This window comes from Cetorhinus maximus, chromosome 1 (assembly GCF_964194155.1).
Source record: "Cetorhinus maximus chromosome 1, sCetMax3.hap1.1, whole genome shotgun sequence".
Lineage (NCBI taxonomy): Eukaryota > Metazoa > Chordata > Chondrichthyes > Lamniformes > Cetorhinidae > Cetorhinus > Cetorhinus maximus.
The window spans coordinates 245,574,205-245,594,314 of record NC_135879.1 but is presented as its reverse complement, the minus strand read 5'-3'; the positions used below and the strand labels follow the sequence as shown (position 1 = coordinate 245,594,314).

General features: G+C 43.1%; 1 protein-coding gene across 1 annotated transcript in view; it reads left to right on the top strand.

The window, feature by feature from the left end:
• Positions 1-1,983: 1,983 nt before the first annotated feature.
• The window catches only part of LOC144688501 (uncharacterized), an 80,866-nt gene continuing 62,739 nt past the window's right edge, over positions 1,984-20,110 (top strand). Inside the window, exons 1-7 of the mRNA XM_078555159.1 lie at positions 1,984-2,066; positions 2,274-2,414; positions 3,525-3,659; positions 6,283-6,326; positions 8,956-9,032; positions 12,881-12,927; positions 19,868-20,008. Coding sequence (XP_078411285.1) covers positions 2,274-2,414; positions 3,525-3,659; positions 6,283-6,326; positions 8,956-9,032; positions 12,881-12,927; positions 19,868-20,008 — 585 coding nt within the window. The 5' untranslated portion in view covers positions 1,984-2,066. The remainder of the gene's footprint in view (positions 2,067-2,273; positions 2,415-3,524; positions 3,660-6,282; positions 6,327-8,955; positions 9,033-12,880; positions 12,928-19,867; positions 20,009-20,110) is intronic.

The window sequence follows — 20,110 nt, the reverse complement described above, 5'->3', positions numbered from 1 at the left end:
TGAATTCAGTACAGAAAATGATTAAAATTGAAGCCATCGATCAAGTTCTTGTGGGCTCAACCTTTGTTTTCTGCTGTATTAGCCAGTCTCATTCCAGGCAGTAGGAAGGGTGCTGTAATTGGCCATGTCGTCATCCCCAAGGAGGTAGAGAAGAGATCACCTGGGGCTTGATGCCTTCTGTTAGATGAGGATAAGTTTGCCAGGGCTGACAGACTAAGGCTGGCTGTTTGAACATAGTGTCAAAAGGTTCCCAGAGTCCCAAGACCACATTCCAGGAACAATAAACCATTTTTTAGGGAAGGGGAAAGTGATGGCAAACAGGGCTCAAAGTCACAATATTGGGTAAAAATGGGAGTGCTGGATTCCTCTTGTATAATAACATTAGAGTCTCTTATTCAACTGTGGTTGGTGCTGTAGCAATTCATATTTTTGTGGAATTGATTCATATTTCTTTTATGTACGTTTAAATGCTGGAAATACTCAGGTCTGGCAGCATCTGTGGCAAAAGAAACAGTTAATGTTTTGAGATGAATATGACTCTTGAGAACTGAAAGAAGGTAGAAATGTGATGGGTTTTATGCCATTGAAAGGGGGAGGATCAACAAAAGGGAAGGGCTGGGATAAGGATAGAGGATGGGAGAGAATAAATGACAAATATGTTATGGAACAAAAGGCAAAGGTGTTGGTAATGGTTGAGGTAAAGAAACAAAGCATTTGTCCAGAGTGAGTGTGAATTGCAAAGTAACGAACAACTTCTATCCAAAATCAAAAACAAGATTCAGACCAGCACAAGGCAAAAAAATGTTCTGGACTCAACATTGGACTCAGCATAGTTCAACAATTTCAGACCATGAACACTGTCCCCTGTTTTCTTTCTGTTTTGTCATGTATCTGTCTGAATCTTGTTTTTCGTTTTTTGTTTGGATGGAGCTGTTCATTATTCTGCTGTTTCTGTACTACAGTCACTCCCCTTTGCCTTTTGCTCCATAACACCTTTCCGCCCTCCCGCCCCTCCATCCTATCCCAAAACTTCCTTTTTGTTCTTTCTTCCCCATTCAATGGGATAAAGCCCATCATATTTCTGTTGCCTTTCAGTTCTGAAGTGTCATATTCAACTCAAGGCATTAACTGTTTTTCTTGCCACAGATGCTGCCAGACCTGCTGAATATTTCCAGCACTCCCTGTTTTTAAATATATTTAATTACCTGCTTTCATTCGCCAGCTCCTTATGTTGTACTCCATGTTGTGCCCTGCTCCTCAGCTTTAACTGAGTTCTGGCAGGTGTGCAAGAGCATCCCAGGGTGATTGATTCCCCAGTGTTATCATCCCTGAATGGCAATATGTCCCAGAGACTTAGACTCTGCCAAAATTCTACAGGTTTACTATGCCTGCCCTCATAAAACAGATGACATTTCCTTTTACAGTTTCTCTATCAATAGTTATAAGCCTGTGCTGCTGTGAGACTACCTGCATAGCACAAAAACCACCTAGTGTAACTAAACATGTTATTACTTTTCAATCCATTCTTGGGGTCTGGGCATCACGGACAAGGCTGACATTTGATACCCATCAAGGGTTGTCCTTAAGGTGGTGGTGGAAGACCTTATTTTTGAACTGCTAGTAACAGTTTGATATGACTGGGTGACTTGTTAGGCCATCTCAGGGTTAAGCTGTCAACCAAGTTGGTGTAGGACTGAAATGTATAGGCCAGATAAACAGCACTGTGGGTGTGCCTACACCACATGGACTGCAATGGTTCAAGAAGGCGGCTGACCACCACCTTCTCAAGGTCAATTGCGGGTAGGCAGTAAAAATACTGGCCTAGCCAGTGACCCTCACATTCCATGTAAGAATTTAAAAAATGGGTAAGGACGGCAGGCTCCCTGCCATAAGGAATGTTTTGATATTACATTGATGCATTATTGAAGATGAATACATGAAGTTTGTTATTTGTTTGTGACTGTTAATTGGGTTGGGTCTCATTGGACTCTGTGTCTCTAGGTGCAGCTGCTGCTGCTGTCAAAGTGGAGAAACCTACTCCTCAACAAGAGGCAAATGCACAATTGGTAAGTCTCAATTATTTCTCTGTAGGATATAAAGTGGAAAATGTGGGCCACTGTTTCAGTATTTTCAACGAGGAGCTGCATGAAGTGCTAGTTCTACATAGTCTGGTTTAATTAAATTGATTCTGTTGTGAGGATGACCCTTTGTTAGCTGTTCATGTTGGGTGGGGGTGTTCCATTGGAGGGCTAACTGCTGTGTTGTTTTTGAAGATGGAGGAAATGAAGAGGAGTGGGCGTGTAGTTCATATCACTGACCTGCCGCATGATGGTTACACTGAGGATGACATCACAAAACTGACCCAGCCATTTGGAAAAGTCGCAGCCATTAAGCTAGTACGCACCAAAAACGAGGTAAAGTTGCACAGAAAAGTTATTTCTTAATTCCTCCCAATGTTACTACTTCTCTGCCACCAAGAGAGAAAACAGAGACTTAATTTGTTGTAAATTTATATCTTTTGGCACTTTACCACACCTCTCACCACGATAAAAACACAAAACCTGTCTTTGGTTCCTGCAACTAGCATACAGTGATACACTACACCTGTTCTTACATAGAATTAACCGTGTTTGGCCCTCTTCAGTAAAACTCTTTGGTTTTCTGGTGGGTTAAAATACAATTTGTAACCAAAGAGCAAGATCTGGGGTTCATTATCCATCTTGTGATGGTGTCAGCTGGGTGGTGATGGAGTATTGCAAGCTGGGTTCAATGCTCTAGGACTGTTGACCAGGATCAGTGCCCTTTGTTGGAAATGCACTTGTGTGAATCTCAGGTAAGGATAGGTTGACGTTTGCTGCTGATATTCCCCATGATTGAAGAGGTTGCAGACAATCTCTCAAAAGTTCACCTATCAACGGCTCACAATGGATATTTGGATGGTGTGCAGGAGTGGGCAGCCACCACTCACGGAGCTTTGCTCTAGCAAAAAGAGTTGATAGTGGAGAGGAGGAAAGATTGAACAGGCTTGGACTCTTTTCTCCAGAAAGGGAAAACTGACGGGTGATCTAATAGTTTTTTAAGATTATCAAAGTGATAGAATTGACGTAGGGTAAATGTTTCCACTTCTGGTAAGACCAGAACTAGGGGCCATAAATACAAAATAGTCACATAAATCCAATGGGGAATTCGGGTGAAACTTGTTTACCCAGAGAGTGGTGAGAATATGGAACTTGTTGCCACAGGAAACAGTTGATGTCAATTGCGTCGATGTATTTAAGGGAAAGCTGGGTGAGCATATGAGAGAGAAAGGAACATGATGGATGGAAGGAGGCTGGTATGGAGCATAAACACTGGCACTGTTATTGGGCCAAATGGCCTGTTTCTGTGCTGTAAATACTTTACAAACTAGAGGCTTGGTGACACTCAGCTTAGGGTTTAATGATAGACAAAAAGACAGAGGTAAGAAGTTCCTCAGTACAGAGGTCTGCGTATAAGGTTGTTAACTAGTTTTTGTTTTGAAATAGGCTTTCCTGGAAATGGCCTATAAAGAGGCTGCAGTGGCACTGGTGGAGTTTTATAGCATCACACCGGTGGAGATCAATCACCGACAAGTGACCATGACGTTACTGGGACGGAAGAAGCAAATCCATAAGCAACCAGTAAGTCCCAAGGTGGTTTTACTTTCCAGGAGATAGAGATGAGTCTGTTGGTGTAAATTTGGACCCATAGATTCTGTACTTAAGCTGGTCGAAGACAGTTAGCAACTTTACTTCTATGGCATTCTCACACAACAAAACACTTCAAAAGGTGGACAAATAAAGACGTGCATTTTTATAATGATGTTCATGAAGCTCCAAAGCACTTTTCCCAATGCCAAGAAAGTATTTTTGAAGTGTAGTCACTGGTGTAATGTCAAAATGCAGCAGCCAGTGTGTGTGCACAGCAAGGTCCCAGAAACAGCAATGTGATAATAACCAGATCATCCTTTTATGATAAGGGATTAAATATTGGCCAGGACTAACGTTCTCTAATTTTTCCATGTAGTGTGCTGGCCCTTTAAAAAATTTTTGTGCAGCTTCCACACGCATTAGCTTAAGAGGGCTGACGGGGTTTCAGTTTACCGTCTCATTCAACAGTACATCACTCCGAGTATTGCAATTTGAGTGGCAAGCTAGGTTTTCTACTCTCAAACTTTTGACTCAGAGGTGCGAGTAACGACTGAACTACTGCTGACAGGAGGGAATGGGAAAGTTGAGCACTGTGTAAAGTATAATGTAAGAGTAATATGTAACGTAAGAGGTGGTTACAAAGGTACAATCAAACGCAAGTACGTAATTTAGACTAGCATTTCATTGCGTTACAGAGGCAGTGCTATATTGGAGGCAGAGACTTTAGATGACACTTCAAACCCAAAACACTGTATGACCCGTAAGGCAGACATTAATGATCCTGTGGCACTTTGAAGAATGGGGTTTCTCCATGGGGTATGGCAAACATTATGCATCAATCAATGTACTAAAACAAATAAAATAGTCACTTATTGCTTTTTGTGCAATCTTGCTGTGCCCAAGTTGGCCACTGTATTTTAAATAGTCATTGGTAGTACAGAACTTGAGTATTGCTGAAAAAAAGAGACATGTCTAAGCCTTTTGCCTGGCACTCATCAGGACACTCATAAGGATACTAATATAAAGGGAAAACAACAATTTATACTGTATGTGAAGAGAGTGCTGATTGGTTGGCAAGTGAACTCTGTTTGGTAGAGGCGTTGCCATGGAGAATGCACCAATGATGGTGACTGACAGTTAACTGCCAGGCATTGTTTGAAATTTAAACCAGGTAGCTTGACCCTGATTGGTCAAGGCTTTGCCCTGAGGACTGATTCAGTGGATGGCTGTCACTTGTTTAGCTTAAACAGGTGCAATGTTTGTACATGTTCCTTCTGTCTGCAAAAAAAGCAGGGCTTGTGTATTGATATATGTAGCTTCCAGTACACACCAATGTGCCACACTGCCAGCCCGACTGACAATCTTAAATTGGTTGTTAGCGTAATTCTTAGCACACTGAAGGTTATTTAGCAAATATTGTCCAATCACGGAATCACATCTAATGTTGGACGCTGTGTTTTGAGTTTTGCAAGCGCGGGCTGGTTGGGTACGGTCTGTACCCAGCCTATTGCAAACAGCAGCTGGGACATGCTGTTTGATACAATCTGGGTATGGCCTACATACCTAGCATCACACTGGCACTGAAATTCTTATGTGAAGGCCTGTGCAGAGCGGGGAAGGTCAAGGGCACCCTTCATGTCTGTAGACTGGTTGAGGCCCTTAAATGGCTAGTTACAGGCTGCTCAATGGACTCACCCGGCTGTTGCTGTCCTTGCAGTGGAGTTGGGGAGCTGTATGCCACTTTGAGACACCAGCCAGTAGAACCTGGTGACCTCCCTATGGGTTTGGGGGGGTGTGGGTGGAGGTGGGGATGTGGAGGGAGCTCCTGATCGGGCACCTTGTGGCTCATGGTGAGCCACCCCTGCATGGAAATGGTGGGGGAGATGTTGTTGGGGGGGTGCAGTGTTGGGCAGCTGGATATCCATAGGAAAAGTATGTACATCTATAGCCCCCAGTAACCCGGATAAAATAAAAGCAAAATACGGCAGATGCTGGAGATCTGAAATAAAAACAAAGTGCTGGGAAAACTCAGCAGACCTGGCAACATCTGGCACCCCATCCACAAACATTCACCAACTCCACCACGACGCACAGTAGCAGCAGTGCGTACCATCTACAAGATGCACGTAGGAATTCACCAAGCCTCCTTAGACAGCACCTTCCAAACTCGCAACCACTACCATCTAGAAGGACACGGGCAGCAGCTAAATGGGAACACCACCACTTGGAAGTTCCCCTCCAAGTCACTCACCATCCTGAGTTGGGTTCCTTCATTGTCACTGGGTCAGAATCCTGGAACCCCCTCCCTAATAGCACTGTAGGTTTACCTACACCACATGGACTGCAGCAGCTCAAGAAGGCGGTGCACCACCACCTTCTGAAGGGCAATTAGGGATGGGTAATAAATGCTGGCCAGCCAGCGAGGCCTCACACCCCACGAAAGAATTTTTTAAAAAGTTAACGTTTGAAGTCCAATATAACTCTTTGGAACAATTTCATGCATGTGATGTCCTGGCTATCCTTTAGTAGTTGACCCACTTAGTGCCCCAGTGCTTGGTAGAACAGGATGACAAAATGCTGATGGAAAATCCTAACACTTTTTTTCTTTAAATAGGATCAGAAAGAGCAGTCACAGAGCCAAGTTTTTCCCCCTGTACAGTAAGTATCTGAGAAGTAAGCCTCTGAAACCAAAGGAATTCTGGAACAATGCTTCCCATCTGTAGGTGAATAAGCTTGTATGGGTTGAGTCTCAGTCCCAGAGCTGTCTGTGCTGTTGAATTTCCATACTATGAACTTAACCCCTCAGTCAACCTGACACCAGCTGATCATCTGGTGGAGCATATTAATTTTTTCCCTAATACGTAGGACTGATTATTTACTCTCCCTCTAGTAACATGATGTTGAAAGTACTTAGTTTTTGTGCAAAGGAAGGATTGAGATTCAGTATTGTTTTGCTTGGATAACACAATCCCATGCTCTTGTGCCATATAATAAAGCAGCAGTGAGGTGAGCGTTGCTGCCAATTGAAATTCAGCACATTTATCCTGCAACAGAAGTAGAGATTTCTGGACTTAACTGACTTGGGATAAACTCCACCTGCTGTTGTATTGCTTGACACAAATGAATCAGAAGTGTGACGTCAATTTAGGAACATTGGGGAAGGCAAACATTTTTTTAAAAAAGCTTTACACCTGCTATACAGGCCTTAGCCAATACTACTGTTTGGCTGAATGCTGGGAGATGCGTGACATATCTTCCTCTGCTAGTTTCTACCAGCGACTTGGCATCATCGGGCAAAACTCAGTCTGCACTCATTGCTGCCTTTTGTGCTGCACGTGCCACACTTGTTTGTTTCACTGTGCCCTTCATACTCAACCTAAGAAATTTATTAATAAATCACTACACAGCAAGCAGTGTTGACACAAGGCTTACTTTGTATAGTGACGCCAATATAGTAAGCATGCGATGTTCATGATTTATCCCTTTCAAACTGTTAACCAGTGGCAAACCTGTAACTGTCAGTAATTTAGCCCAGGTTGCACTGTTCAACATTCTCTCTCTCTCTCTCCCCCTGTCTTTCTCTCTCTCTCTCTCCCTGTCTCTTTCTCTCTCTCTCTCTCTCTCCTCTCTCTCTCTCTCATTCTTTGTCTCGGCCCCTCGTGCGTGCCCCCGCTAGGCCCCTCGCTCACACGCGCTCTCACTCGGCCCTTCGCCCACTCGCGCGCGCACTCAAGGGCAAATCCCATGTTTGGAAATATAGAACCTGTATTTTTACTGCTGGCTTTTTCTCATGGCAGAATTATGATAATCGGCCAGATTTCATGGTCACTGACACAGCAGCAGCGCTCATTGCTGATGTTTAATCAAACCTACATTACGCGATCCCCATAGAGAGAATTTCAGATTCCCTCTCGGTTGGTTTCACCGAGGCTCAGTAGCACTGTGTAATAACTTTAAAAAAGTAAGCATATTTTTAAAAAGTGCAATGATGGTTGATCATTGAATTAAGATAAATCATTTTAAAAAGTGATATGCATTGAAACATTAAAAAGTCTGATGTTAAGTTAAAAAGTCATTGATTTTACTTTTTAATAAGATGCAAGTTTAAAGTTTTCATGTTAACATTTTAATAAGATCCATCTGACTTGTTTAAAAAGTAATTTACATTAAAACAATGAAAAGGTTTGATTAATCTGACTTACATGTTTTAAGATTAATGTTTTTAAAAAATCATTCACTTGAATCCATTTTAACAGTTGAAACATCTTTAATGTGGGCCTCCTCATGTATTTGCAAAAAGAATGCAAATCCCTTAATGCCTGGAAATTCACCAAGGCTCCTTAAACAGCACTTTCTAAACCCACGATCATTACCATTTAGAGGGACAAGGGCAGCGGATAGATGGGAACACCACCACCCCTAAGTTCCCCTCTCCAAGCCACTTGTCATCCAGACTTGGAAATGTACCGTCGTTCTTTCACCGCCGCTGAGCCAAAATCCTGGAACTCCCTACACCACATGGATTACAGCCGTTCAGGAAGTCAGCTCACCACCACCTTCTCAAGGGTAATTAGGGATGGGCAGTAAATGCTGGCCCAGCCAGTGAAGCCCACATCCCGTGAATGAATTTTTAAAAAAAAATACCAGGTCTAATACTTTTAGGTGTGAATTAGTTGGCAGTTAGCTTAAATTCAAGCTTGTTCCCCTACCTGTCAAATGAATCTAAAACTTGGCAACAAATTTGCATGACCTTGGGAATATCATTGATTGGCCCACCACAACTTCAGATTTGCATCTGGTGCATGTTGCACTCCAGAAGTTTGGCTGTAGCTCTGATATTTGTTAATGGCAAACCGTCGACATGGAAGCAGAGTCTTTGAATATTTTTAAGGCAGGGGTAGGTAGATTGTTGATAAGCGGGGGTGGGGTGAAAGGTTATCAGGGGTAGGTGGGAATGTGGAGTTGAGGTTAAAATCAGATCAGCCATGATCTTACTGAATGGCGGAGCAGGCTCAAGGTGCTGACTGGCCTACCCCTCCTAATTCGTATGTTTGTATGTCTCTGTTACTGACACTGCATAATCTGGGTCATTGTCCTTCCTTTGCTCGCCCTCACCCTGAAAATCACAGTGGCTGGTGGCAGCACTGTAAATGTTCAGTGTTGGCCAGCATCTGGATATCATTAACTTGGATGGAACTCTTTTGGGGTCTGGCTAAATGTTGGTTGCCCACCAATGTCCTGTGCATCATTGTCTGTGTTTCAAATTCTTTTCCTTTGCCTCATTCAGGAAAGATATAAGTGCTCCAGTGACCAGTGCTGGTCCTCGGAGTGCTTCAGAAACTGCTCCTCCTTCAGCTGATACAAGTAAGCAACTGCTCTGAGAAAGATTTATAACATCTTATAATTGCATAAATGTGATAGTTTCCTGGAAGGGTGGTTTGATACTTCAAAAGTTATTTTTATATTCAGCTCAGATTGACCAGATTTAAACCTCTAGTAAGAGTCGTACTTAAGATTGAGTTTGATGCAACTTCAACCTAGTGGAAGGTGGGATTGAATCCACCATGAGTAATTCCCATTATCTAGCACCAGCTAACTCTGCACTCAATCTTGAGGTTGTAAGACTGGCAGATACGGGAAATGAAACTTATCATTGGGTTAGTCTTCTGGAGCAGAGTAAAGTGAGTTTGAGTAAGCATCGAGCACTCCTGGTTTTAACATAACATAGCTGATTGTTGTTACTGAGCTAACCCATAACCATATCAGTCCCTTACTGCTGATGGACTGCTTTCCCAAATGAATTTATCTCATTACTTTAAGCCACAGATTACACATGGATACGGTGGTAACAATGTAGGATCAGGTTTTTATTGAAACGCCATGTTTCACAGTTCCAGTATGAGTGCCCCAGTGCAGTAATTTGCTCACACTTAAATACCATCTTTTAGTTTGATCGTTATATTTTATGCATATTATCAGTGAAGCAACGATACACACTGGTGGTACTATCACAAAATGATACTGCATAGGAGGAAGCCGTTGGTGATCTGTCACGCCTGCACTGGCTATCCGAAGGATCAGTTTGCCTAGCGCCACTCATTGGCTTTCTCCCCATAACTCTGCACATTCTTCGTTTTCAGATAATCAATTCCCTCCTGAATGCCTCGATTGAACCTGCCTCCGCTACACCCTCGGCCAATGCATTCCAGATCCCAACCACTAGCTGCCTGAAAATGTTTTTATGTCTCCATTGCTTCTCTCGCCAGTCACCTTAAATCTGTGCACTCTTGTTCTCGATCCTCCCATAAACGGGAATATTTTTTTCCCTATCTACTTCTGCCCCGGCCCCTCATGATTTTGAATACCTCAATCAAATCTCCTCTCAGCATTCTCTTAATGAAAACAACCGCTCCAATCTATCCATGTTACTGAAGTTCTTCATCCCTAGAACCAAATCTGTTAGAATTCTTTGAGGAGGTAACGAGTAGGTTAGACAAAGGAGAGCCAATGGATGTTATCTACTTGGACTTCCAGAAGGCCTTTGACAAGGTGCCGCACAGGAGGCTGGTCAGTAAGATAAGAGCCCATGGTGTTAGAGGCAAGGAGGGCGGGGAGGCTGCAGAAGGATATGGACAGGTTAGGAGAATGAGCAAAGAAGTGGCAGATGGAATACAACGTGGAGAAGTGTGAGGTCATGCACTTTGGTAGGAAGAATAGAGGCATAGACTATTTTCTAAATGGGGAGAGAATTCAGAAATCTGGAGTGCAAAGGGACTTGGGAGTCCTAGTCCAGGATTCTCTTAAGGTTAACTTGCAGGTTGAGTCGGTAGTTAGGAAGGCAAATGTAATGTTGGCACTTATTTCGAGAGGACTAGAATATAAAAGCAGGGATATGCTGCTGAGGCTTTATAAGGCTCAGGTCAGACCACATTTAGAATATTGTGAGCAATTTTGGGCCCTGTATCTCAGGAAGGATGTGCTGGCCCTGGAGAGGGTCCAGAGGAGGTTCACGAGAATTATCCCAGGAATGAAAGGCTTAACATATGAGGAACGTTTGAGGACTCTGGGTCTATACTCGATGGAGTTTAGAAGGATGAGGGGGGATCTGATTGAAACTTACAGAATACTGAAAGGTCTGGATAGAGCGGACGTGGGGAAGATGTTTCCATTAGTAGGAGAGACTAGGACCCGAGGGCACAGCCTCAGAGTAAAGGGAAGACCTTTTAGAACAGAGATAATGAGAAACTTCTTTAGCCAGAGAGTGGTGAATCTAAGGAATTCATTGCCACAGAAGGCTGTGGAGGCCAGGTCATTGAGTGTATTTAAGACCGAGATAGCTAGGTTCTTGATTGGTAAGGGGATCAAAGGTTACGAGGAGAAGGCGGGAGAATGGGGTTGAGAAACTTATCAGCCATGATTGAATGGCGGAGCAGACTCGATGGGCCAAATGGCCTAATTTCTTTTCCTATGTCTTATGGTCATTCCCATGAACCTTTGCTGTGCAATCTTGAATACCTTTGCATCTTTTCTAAAGTGTGGCATGCGGAACTGGATGCCACTCAGTTGAGGCTGAACTAGGATTCTATAGAGGTTTAACATAACCTTTTACTTTCATACTCTATGCCTCTATTAATATAGCCTAGGCTGCAGTATACTTAATTAAATGCTCTCTTAACCTGTCCTGCTACTGTTCAATGACTTTATGCACATAAACACCAGGTCCCTCTGCTCCTGCACCTACTTTAAAATTGTACCCTTCAGTCTCTCCACATTCTTCCCACCAAAATGAATGAATTCACACTTGACTTTCACCTGCCACTTGTCCGCCCATTCCACCAACTTGCCTGTGTCCTTTTGAAGTTCTGCAGTATCCTCCTCACTATTCACAATGCTGTCAAGCTTTGTGTCATCCACAAATTTTGAAATTGTGCCTGTCCTCTAAGGTCTAGGTCAGGAAGAGCAAGGGCCCTAACAGTGACCCCCGGGGAATTCCACTACAAATCTTCCCCCAGTCCAAAAAACATCCACTAAGCATTCCTCTCTCTTTCTTGTCACTCAGCCAAATTTGTATCCATGTTTGTACTGTCCCTTTTATTCCATGAGCTATAACTTTGCTCACAAGCCTGTTGTGTGATACTGTATCCAATGTATTTTGGAAGTCCATGTACACCACATCAATGGCATTCACAGAATCTCACAGTGCAGAAGAGGTCCTTCGGCCCATCGAGTCTGCACCGACATGTGAGAAACACCTGACCTACCTACCTAACCCATTTACCAGCACTTGGCCCATAACCTTGAATGTTATGACGTGCCAAGTGCTCATCCAGGTACTTTTTAAAGCATTGTCCTCATCAGCCCTCTGTTACGTATTCAAAAAACCCCCAAGTTAGTTAAACACAATTTTCCCTTAAATCGTTGTTGACTTTCTTTAATTAACCCACATTCGCCCAAGAGGCTAGTAATTTTGTACCGAATTGTCGTTTGTAGAAGCTTCCCGCCACTGAGGTTAAGCTGACTGGCCTGTAGTTGCTGGGCTTATGTTTATACCCTTTTTTTGCAGAAGGGTGAAAAATTGGCAATTCTCCAGTCCTCTAAGGAAGACTGGAAAATTATGGCCAGTGCCTTCACAATTTCCACCTTTCTATCCTCGGTATCCTTGGATACATCTTAATAATATATGCCCAATTAATTGCAGTGAAACTAAGGTACATAGTTTAACTAATTAATTGTAGTGAGACAAAGCAGCTAAAATACAATGTCGTCCTCAATCTCTTCCAATTAAACCATATAGTTTGGTTATGTTGTCTCAATTAGCTTGACGTCATTTCTCATAGGCATTTTCCAGATCATTGCAGACAATGCAGAGTCCTTTCTTTCAGACATCATCCTCTTTATCTGTGGAGCTGCCCATGCCCTGCACTCCCCACACTTGGCTTACCATCTGATATTCAACAGCTAGCTTCACTGGAGCATTATCAAACAAAATTAGACACTCGCTACTAGCTCGTTTTATCACAGCGGATGAATTGCTTCCTTGTAACAATCATGAGCTTTAACTTGTTATGCCAAGAGTTTTTGGAAAATGGCATATCATTTTAAATTTATCATATAAACACTGTACTGGAGAGTTGCAGAATGTCTCTTTTAAAGCCTGTGCCTCTGTTTAGTTTAATTGTTTTCAGCTTTTTGATCTCTCATATCTGTTTCAGAGATTGCAGGAGGTGATGGTACTGCTGCGGAGAAGGCAGATTCTGAGGTAAGCATCTCTCACGTTATAGCTGCTGAGTAGGAAAATATTGTACCTTTCTAGTTTTGCGTTTGGAAAATTGAATAAACCATATCATCATCATCTTGAGTTCTCTGCCTAAAGGCAGTCCCTTGGTGATTATTTGCTGAACCATGGCAAAGTACAGCCAGACAGGTAGGGCGAGGAGGTAGGCCCCGAGTCTAACTCAGCCGGAAGAGGGGTCAAACCCCATGCTGCAAGCTAATTGATATTCCAGGATTTGCTGCATTTAGGCAACCATCCAGGATAATGTCCCATATCAACGTTAGGAACAGGGAATTCACTCCTCTGGCTTGCAGAGATCTTACTCGTCTTCTGAATACATCTCTCCCAGAATACCTCTAATTGTTCTTTCAATCAGTGATGCTGCATCATTGACTTTCTCTATCTTCAACTATTTTGGAGTCAACATAAAAATATAGAAACATAGGAAATAGGAGCAGGAGTAGGTCATTCAGCCCTTTGAGTCTGCTCCACCATTCAATATGATCATGGCTTAATCTTCTATTTCAACGCCATGCCCCTACGTTCTCCCCATACCCCTTGATGCCTTTAGAGCCCAGAAACCTGTTTCCTTTTTAAACATATTCAATGACTTGGCCTCCACAGCCTTGTGGTACAGAATTCCATTGGTTCACCAACCTCTGAATGAAGAAGTTTCTCTTCATCTTAGTCATAAATGTTCTACCCCGTATCCTGAGACTGTGACCACTTGTTCTAGCCAGAGAAAATATCATCCCTGCATCCAGTCTTTTTTGTTTATTCATGGGATGTGGGCTTCGCTGGCTGGGCCAGCATTTATTGCCCATCCCTAGTTGCCCTTGAGAAGGTGGCCTTCTTGAACCGCTGCAGTCCATGTGGTGTAGGTACACACACCCACAGTGCTGTTAGGAAGGGAGTTCCAGGATTTTGACCCACTGACAGTGAAGGAATGGCGATATATTTCCAAGTCAGGATGGTGAGTGACTTGAAGGGGAACTCCCAGGTGGTGGTGTTCCCATCTATTTGCTGTCCTTATCCTATATGGTAGAGGTCATGGGTTTGGAAGGTGCTGTCTAAGGAGCCTTGGTGAATTCCTGCAGTGCATCTTGTAGATGGTACGCACTGCTGCTACTGTGTGTCGGTGGTGGAAGGAGTGCATTTTTGTGGATGTGGTGCCAATCAAGTGGGCAGCTTTGTCCAGGATGGTGTCAAGCTTCTTGAGTGCTGTGGGAGCTGCACGCCTCCAGGCAAGTGGGGAGTATTCCATCACACTCCTGACTTGTGCCTTGTAGATAGTGGGCAGGCTTTGGGAAGTCAGGAGGTGAGTTACTCACCACAGGATTTCTAACCTCTGAGTTGCTCTTGTAGCCACAGTATTTATATGGCTAGTCCAGTTCAGTCTCTGGTCAATGGTAACCCCCAGAATGTTGATAGTGGGGGATTCAGTGATGGTAATGCCATTGAACTTCAAGGAGCGATGGTCAGATTTGCTCTTGTTGGAGATGGCCATTGCCTGGCACTTGTGGGGCGTGAATTTTACTTGCCACTTGTCAGCCAAGCCTCGATATTGTCCAGGTCTTGCTGCATTTGGACATGGACTGCTTCAGCATCTGAAGAAGTTAAGGATAGCATCAAATTGAAAGAAAAAAACATATAATATGGCAAAGATTAGTGGTAAGATAGAGGATTGGGAAAGTTTTAAAAACCAACAGAAGATGACAAAAAAAAAAGAGGGAGAAAATAAACTTTGAGGGTGAACTAGTAAGTAATAGAAAAACGGACTGTAAGAGCTTCCTTGAATATATAAAAAGGAAGAGAGAGGCAGAAGTGAACATAGACCCCTTAGAGATTGAGGCTGGGAAAACAATAATGGGGAACCAGGAAATGACAGAGGAGTTGGATAAATACTTTGCACCAGTCTCAAACCAGTGTCCCCAACTTAAATAAGGGCAATTACAGAGGTATGAAGAAAGAGTTGTCTAAAGCGGGCTGGGAAATAGACTAAGGAGAAGGTCAGTGGATGAGCAGTGGCAGTCTTTAAGCAGATATTTCATAACACTTGCAAAAATGTATCCCAGTCAAAAAGAAGGACTCGATGAGAAGGATGAACCACCCGTGGTTAACAAAGTCGCCAAGGAGAATATCCAGTCAAAAACTAAGGCATACAAAGTGGCGAAAACTAGTGGTAGGCTAGAGGATTGTGAATTTTTTTTAGGAACCAGCAACGGATGACTGAAAAGCTAATAAAGAGGGAGAAAATTGATTACGAAAGTAAATTGGCAAGAAATATAAAAACAAACAGCAAGAGCTTCCATGGGTATGTAAAAGGAAAGAGAGTAGCTAAAGTGAATGTAGGACCCTTGGAGGATGCAACAGGAGAATTAATAACTAGGAAAAGGGAAATTGCAGATAATTTAAACCAATATTTTGCATCGGTCTTTATGGTGGAGGACACTATAAACATCCCAAAGATATCAGATAAGCAAGGAGCTAATGGGAGGGAAGATCTTGTAACAGTCTCTGTCACGAGGGACAAAGTATTTGACAAACTAATGGGACTAGAGGCAGACAAGTCGCCAGGACCTGATGGCCTGCATCCAAGGGTTTTAAAGAAAGTGGCTGCAGAGACGGTGGAGGCATTGGTCGAAATATTCCAGAACTCACTGGATTCCGGGAGGGTCCCAGTGGATTGGAAAACCGCTAATGTGATACCCCTGTTCAAGAAAGGAGGGAGACATAAAGCAGGAAACTATAGGCCAGTCAGCCTAACGTATGTCATTGGGAAAATGCTAGAGTCCATTATTAAGGAAGAAATAGAACATTTGGAAAAGCATAACGCAATCAAACAAAGTCCATATGGTTTTGTGAAAGGGAAATCATGTTTGACAAATTTGCTAGAGTTCTTTGAGGATGTAACAAGCAGAGTTGGTAAAGGGGGAACCAGTAGATGTAGTGTATTTGGATTTCCAGAAGGCGTTCGATAAGGTGCCACATAAAAGATTATTATCGCACAAGTTAGGAGTTCATGGTATTGGGGGTAATGTATTAGCATGGATTGATAATTGGTTAACACGCACAAGACAGAGAGTCGGGATTAATGGGTCTTTTTCAGGTTGGAAAGACGTAACTAGTGGAGTGCCACGAGGATCAGTCCGAGGGCCTTGATTATTTACTAGCTATAATTAATAACTTGGAGGAGGGGGCAGAGTTTAATGTATCCAAATTTGCTGACAATACAAAATAGGTGGGAGCACATGTTGTGATGAGGACATGAGGAATCTGAAAGGGGATATAGACAGGTTGAGTGAGTGGGCAAAAGCTTGCAGATGGAGTTTAATGTAGGAATGTGAGCTCATGCACTTTGATAGGAAAAATCAAAAGGCAGACTATTATTTAAATGGAGAGCGGCTCCAAAAAAGCACAACACAGAGGGATCTGGATGTTCTTCTGCATGAAACACAAGAAGTTAGCTTGTAGGTACAGTAAGGAATTAAGAAGGCAAATGGAATTTTGGCCTGTATTGCTGGGTCATTGGAGTTTAAAAATAGGGGAGTCTTGTTACAACTGTGTCGCGTGTTGGTGAGGCCGCACCTGGAGTACTGCGTACGGTTTTGGCCCCCATATTTAAGAAAGGATATACTGGCATTGGAGGCAGTTCAAAAGAGATTCACTAGGCTGATCCCTGGGATGAAGCAATTGACTCTTCAAGAATGGCTAAACAGGTTAGACCTTTATTCATTAGTGTGTAGGAGAATGAGGGGTGATCTCACTGAAATGTACAAGATTCTGAGGGGGCTTGACAGGGTAGATGTTGAGAAGATGTTTCCACTAGTGGGGGGAATCTTGAACTAGGGGACATAGCTACAGTACCCTGGGATGTAGGTGATCGGGCCTTAGGGATTTATTGGATTTCAGTCCCATTAATTTCGCAACTATTTTTTAGTAATAATAATTGCCTTCAATTACTCCTGCTTACTCTAGACCCTTGGTTCTCTCATATTCCTGGGAAACTATTTGTGTCTTCCTCTCTGAAGACAGAACTAAAGTAGTTGTTTCATTGCTCTGCCATTTCCTTGTTTTCTATTATAAATTCTCCTGTTTCAGACTGATAGGGACCAACATTTGTCTTCACTAATCTTTTTCTTTTTACATACATACAGAAGCTTTTACAGTCTGCTTTTATGTTCCTTGCAAGTTTACTCTCATACTCTATTTTTCTCCTCTTAATCAATCTCTTGGTCCTCCTTTGCTGACTTCTAAACAACTCCCAATCCTCAGGCCTGCTACTTTTTCTGGCAACTTTATGACTCCTCTTTGGATCTAATGCTATCCTTAATTTCTTTTGTTAGCCATGGTTGGGCTGCTTTTCCTGTTATGTTTTTGCGCGAGAAAAGAATGTATGACTGTTGCGGTGCATACATTTGTTCCTTAAATATTAGCTACTGTCTCTCCACCGTCATGTCTTTTAATGAAGTTCCCCAAACTATCTTAGCCAACTCCTGCCTCATGACCTTCATAGTTTCCTTTAAGATTTAGGACCATTGCTTCAGATCAGACTACTTCACTTTCCATCTTAATGAAGAATTCTATCATGTTATGATCACTGTTCCCGAAAGGACCCAGCACAACAAGATTATTAATTAAACCCTTCTCATTGGTCAAAGCAAATCTAGGATAACCTGTTCCCTAGCCGGTTCCTCGACATACTGGACCAAAAAACCATCTCGTACACGCTCCAGGAACTCATTCACCACAGTATTATTGCTGATTTGACTTGTCCAGTCTATATGTAGATTAAAGTTGCCCATGATTGCTGTAGCACCTTTGTTACATGCGTCTCTAATTTCCTGTCTAATGCCGTCCCCTACCTTATCATTACTGTTTGGAGGCCTATAGACAACTTGACTAATATTTTCCTCCCCTTGTTGCTTATCAGCTCCACCCAAACTGATTCTGCATCTAGATTCTCTGAGCCAATGGCCCCCCTCACGATCACACTGATTTGATCCATAACTAACAATACCACGCCATCTCCTTTTCCTCCTTGCCTGTCCGTCCTAAATATCCTGGATATTCAGTTCCCAACCTTGGTCAGCCTGCAGCCGTGTCTCCGTAATCACAATCATATCATACCCATTTACATCTATTTGCGCTGTTAATTCGTCTACCTTACTGCGAATGCTCCATGCATTCGGATACAGTGCCTTTAAACTTTTTATCATTGATGTTCAATGGCATTACCATCACTGAATCCCCCCACTATCAACATCTTGGGGGGGTTACCATTGACCAGAAACAACCGGACTAGCCATATAAATACTGTGGCTACAAGAGCAGGTCAGAGGCTAGGAGTCGTGCGACGAGGAACTCACCACCTGACTCTTCCCCAAAGCCTGTCCACCATCGACAAGGCACAAGTTAGGAGTAATAATCACCATTTGCCTGGATGAGCGCAGCTCCAACAACACTCGAGAAGCTTGACACCATCCAAGACAAAGCAGCCTGCTTGATTGGCAGCACATCCACAAACATTCACTCCCTCCACCACTGACATACAGTGGCAGCAGTGTGTACCATCTACAAGATGCACTGTAGGAATTCACCAAGGCTCCTTCGACAGCACCTTCCAAACCCACGACCACTACCATCTAGAAGGACAAGGGCAGCAGATGGATGGGAACACCACCACCTGGAAGTCCCCCTTCAAGTCACTCACCACCCTGACTTGGAAATATATCGACGTTCCTTCACTGTTACTGGGTCAAAATCCTGGAACTCCCTCCCTAACAGCACTGTGGGTGTACCACATGGGCTACAGTGGTTCAGGAAGGCAGATCACCACCACCGCCACCACCACCTCAAGGGCAACTAGGGATGGGCAATGAATGCTGGCCTGGCCAGTGAAGCCCACATCCCATGAATGAAATTTTTTTTTATATGGCCCCATTTGCTGCTAGCCCTTGTTTCCTCTGCCTTCCACTTTTGCTTTCTACCATAAAGAGAGAGTGCTTCTATGTGCAATAAATACAGACTTGCTATCACCCTACCTCCTGAGTGCTGTCAGACTGATCCATTCTTTATTGCCGCATATCGTACCTCTTAACTTGCCAATTTTTAACACATTGTTGCCTGAAATTTACAACAGTTGCCTAGATTAGTCCTGTATGTAATCTTGCATCTTCAGTTCTCTGTATCGTAACTAGCATTCATCTACGCCTTTAACACAGATAAAGACCCCAAAGTGTTTCACAGGAGTGTATTCGATGAAGAGAGAGAGATTTAGGGAGGGAATTCCAGAGTGAAGGCATGGCCGCCAATCCTGAGGCAAAAGAAATTTGAAGCACAAGATGTCAGATTTGGAGAGATGAAGAGATTTTTTTAATATTCATTTACAGGATGTGGGCGTCGCTGGCTAAGGCAGCATTTATTGCCTCTCCCTAATTGCCCTTGAGAAGGTGGTGTATGGCTAGAGGAGGTGATAGATGGGGAGGAGCAATGTCATGTGGTGCTTTGAAGATGAAACAGTTGAAGACCTACTGACAAGTGCTGACAGAGGAGTGGTTGGTGTCCAGCCTTTTAGTTTAGCTCGGTACAGAACTGAGGAAGAGTCCAGGAGGGGAAATAAAGTGCAAGCGAGAAAAAAAAAGTTGCCTTAAAAAGGCAAGTGAAGAATTTTAGAAACAGCAAGTAGCTGATGTCTTGGCAGCTTCAATGCCGTCTGAAGGTGTGATCATCACTTTAACTCCCTGTTAGACATGCATGCCATTCAACACGATGTGCACATTCTATTTTTGTTTTAAAACTAAATCTTGCGTGGTGTTAACAGTAATTCTCTTTGAACTTAAATGTGATATCTGTGATTTCCCCACCCCTAGTCATGCCCTTGTTATAGACTGGTTAACTTTGAGCTTTTTCTTTTCCTTTGCAGAATGTTGGCTTGAATGTAAAAGGTAGAGTTATTCGAATTAATAATCTTCCAGCTAGAGGTTACAAAGAAGATGACCTGAAAAGGCTGGCAAAGCCCTTTGGACAAGTGTTGAATGTAGTTATTACATTCTCCAGAAACCAGGTGGGTGTGGCTCTTCACTTAAGTGCGTACTGTTCTCAGGGTTCATAACTTTGTTCAGGTGGCTATTATTTTCTTCAGCTGTTCCTAGTCACGTCCTTTTGT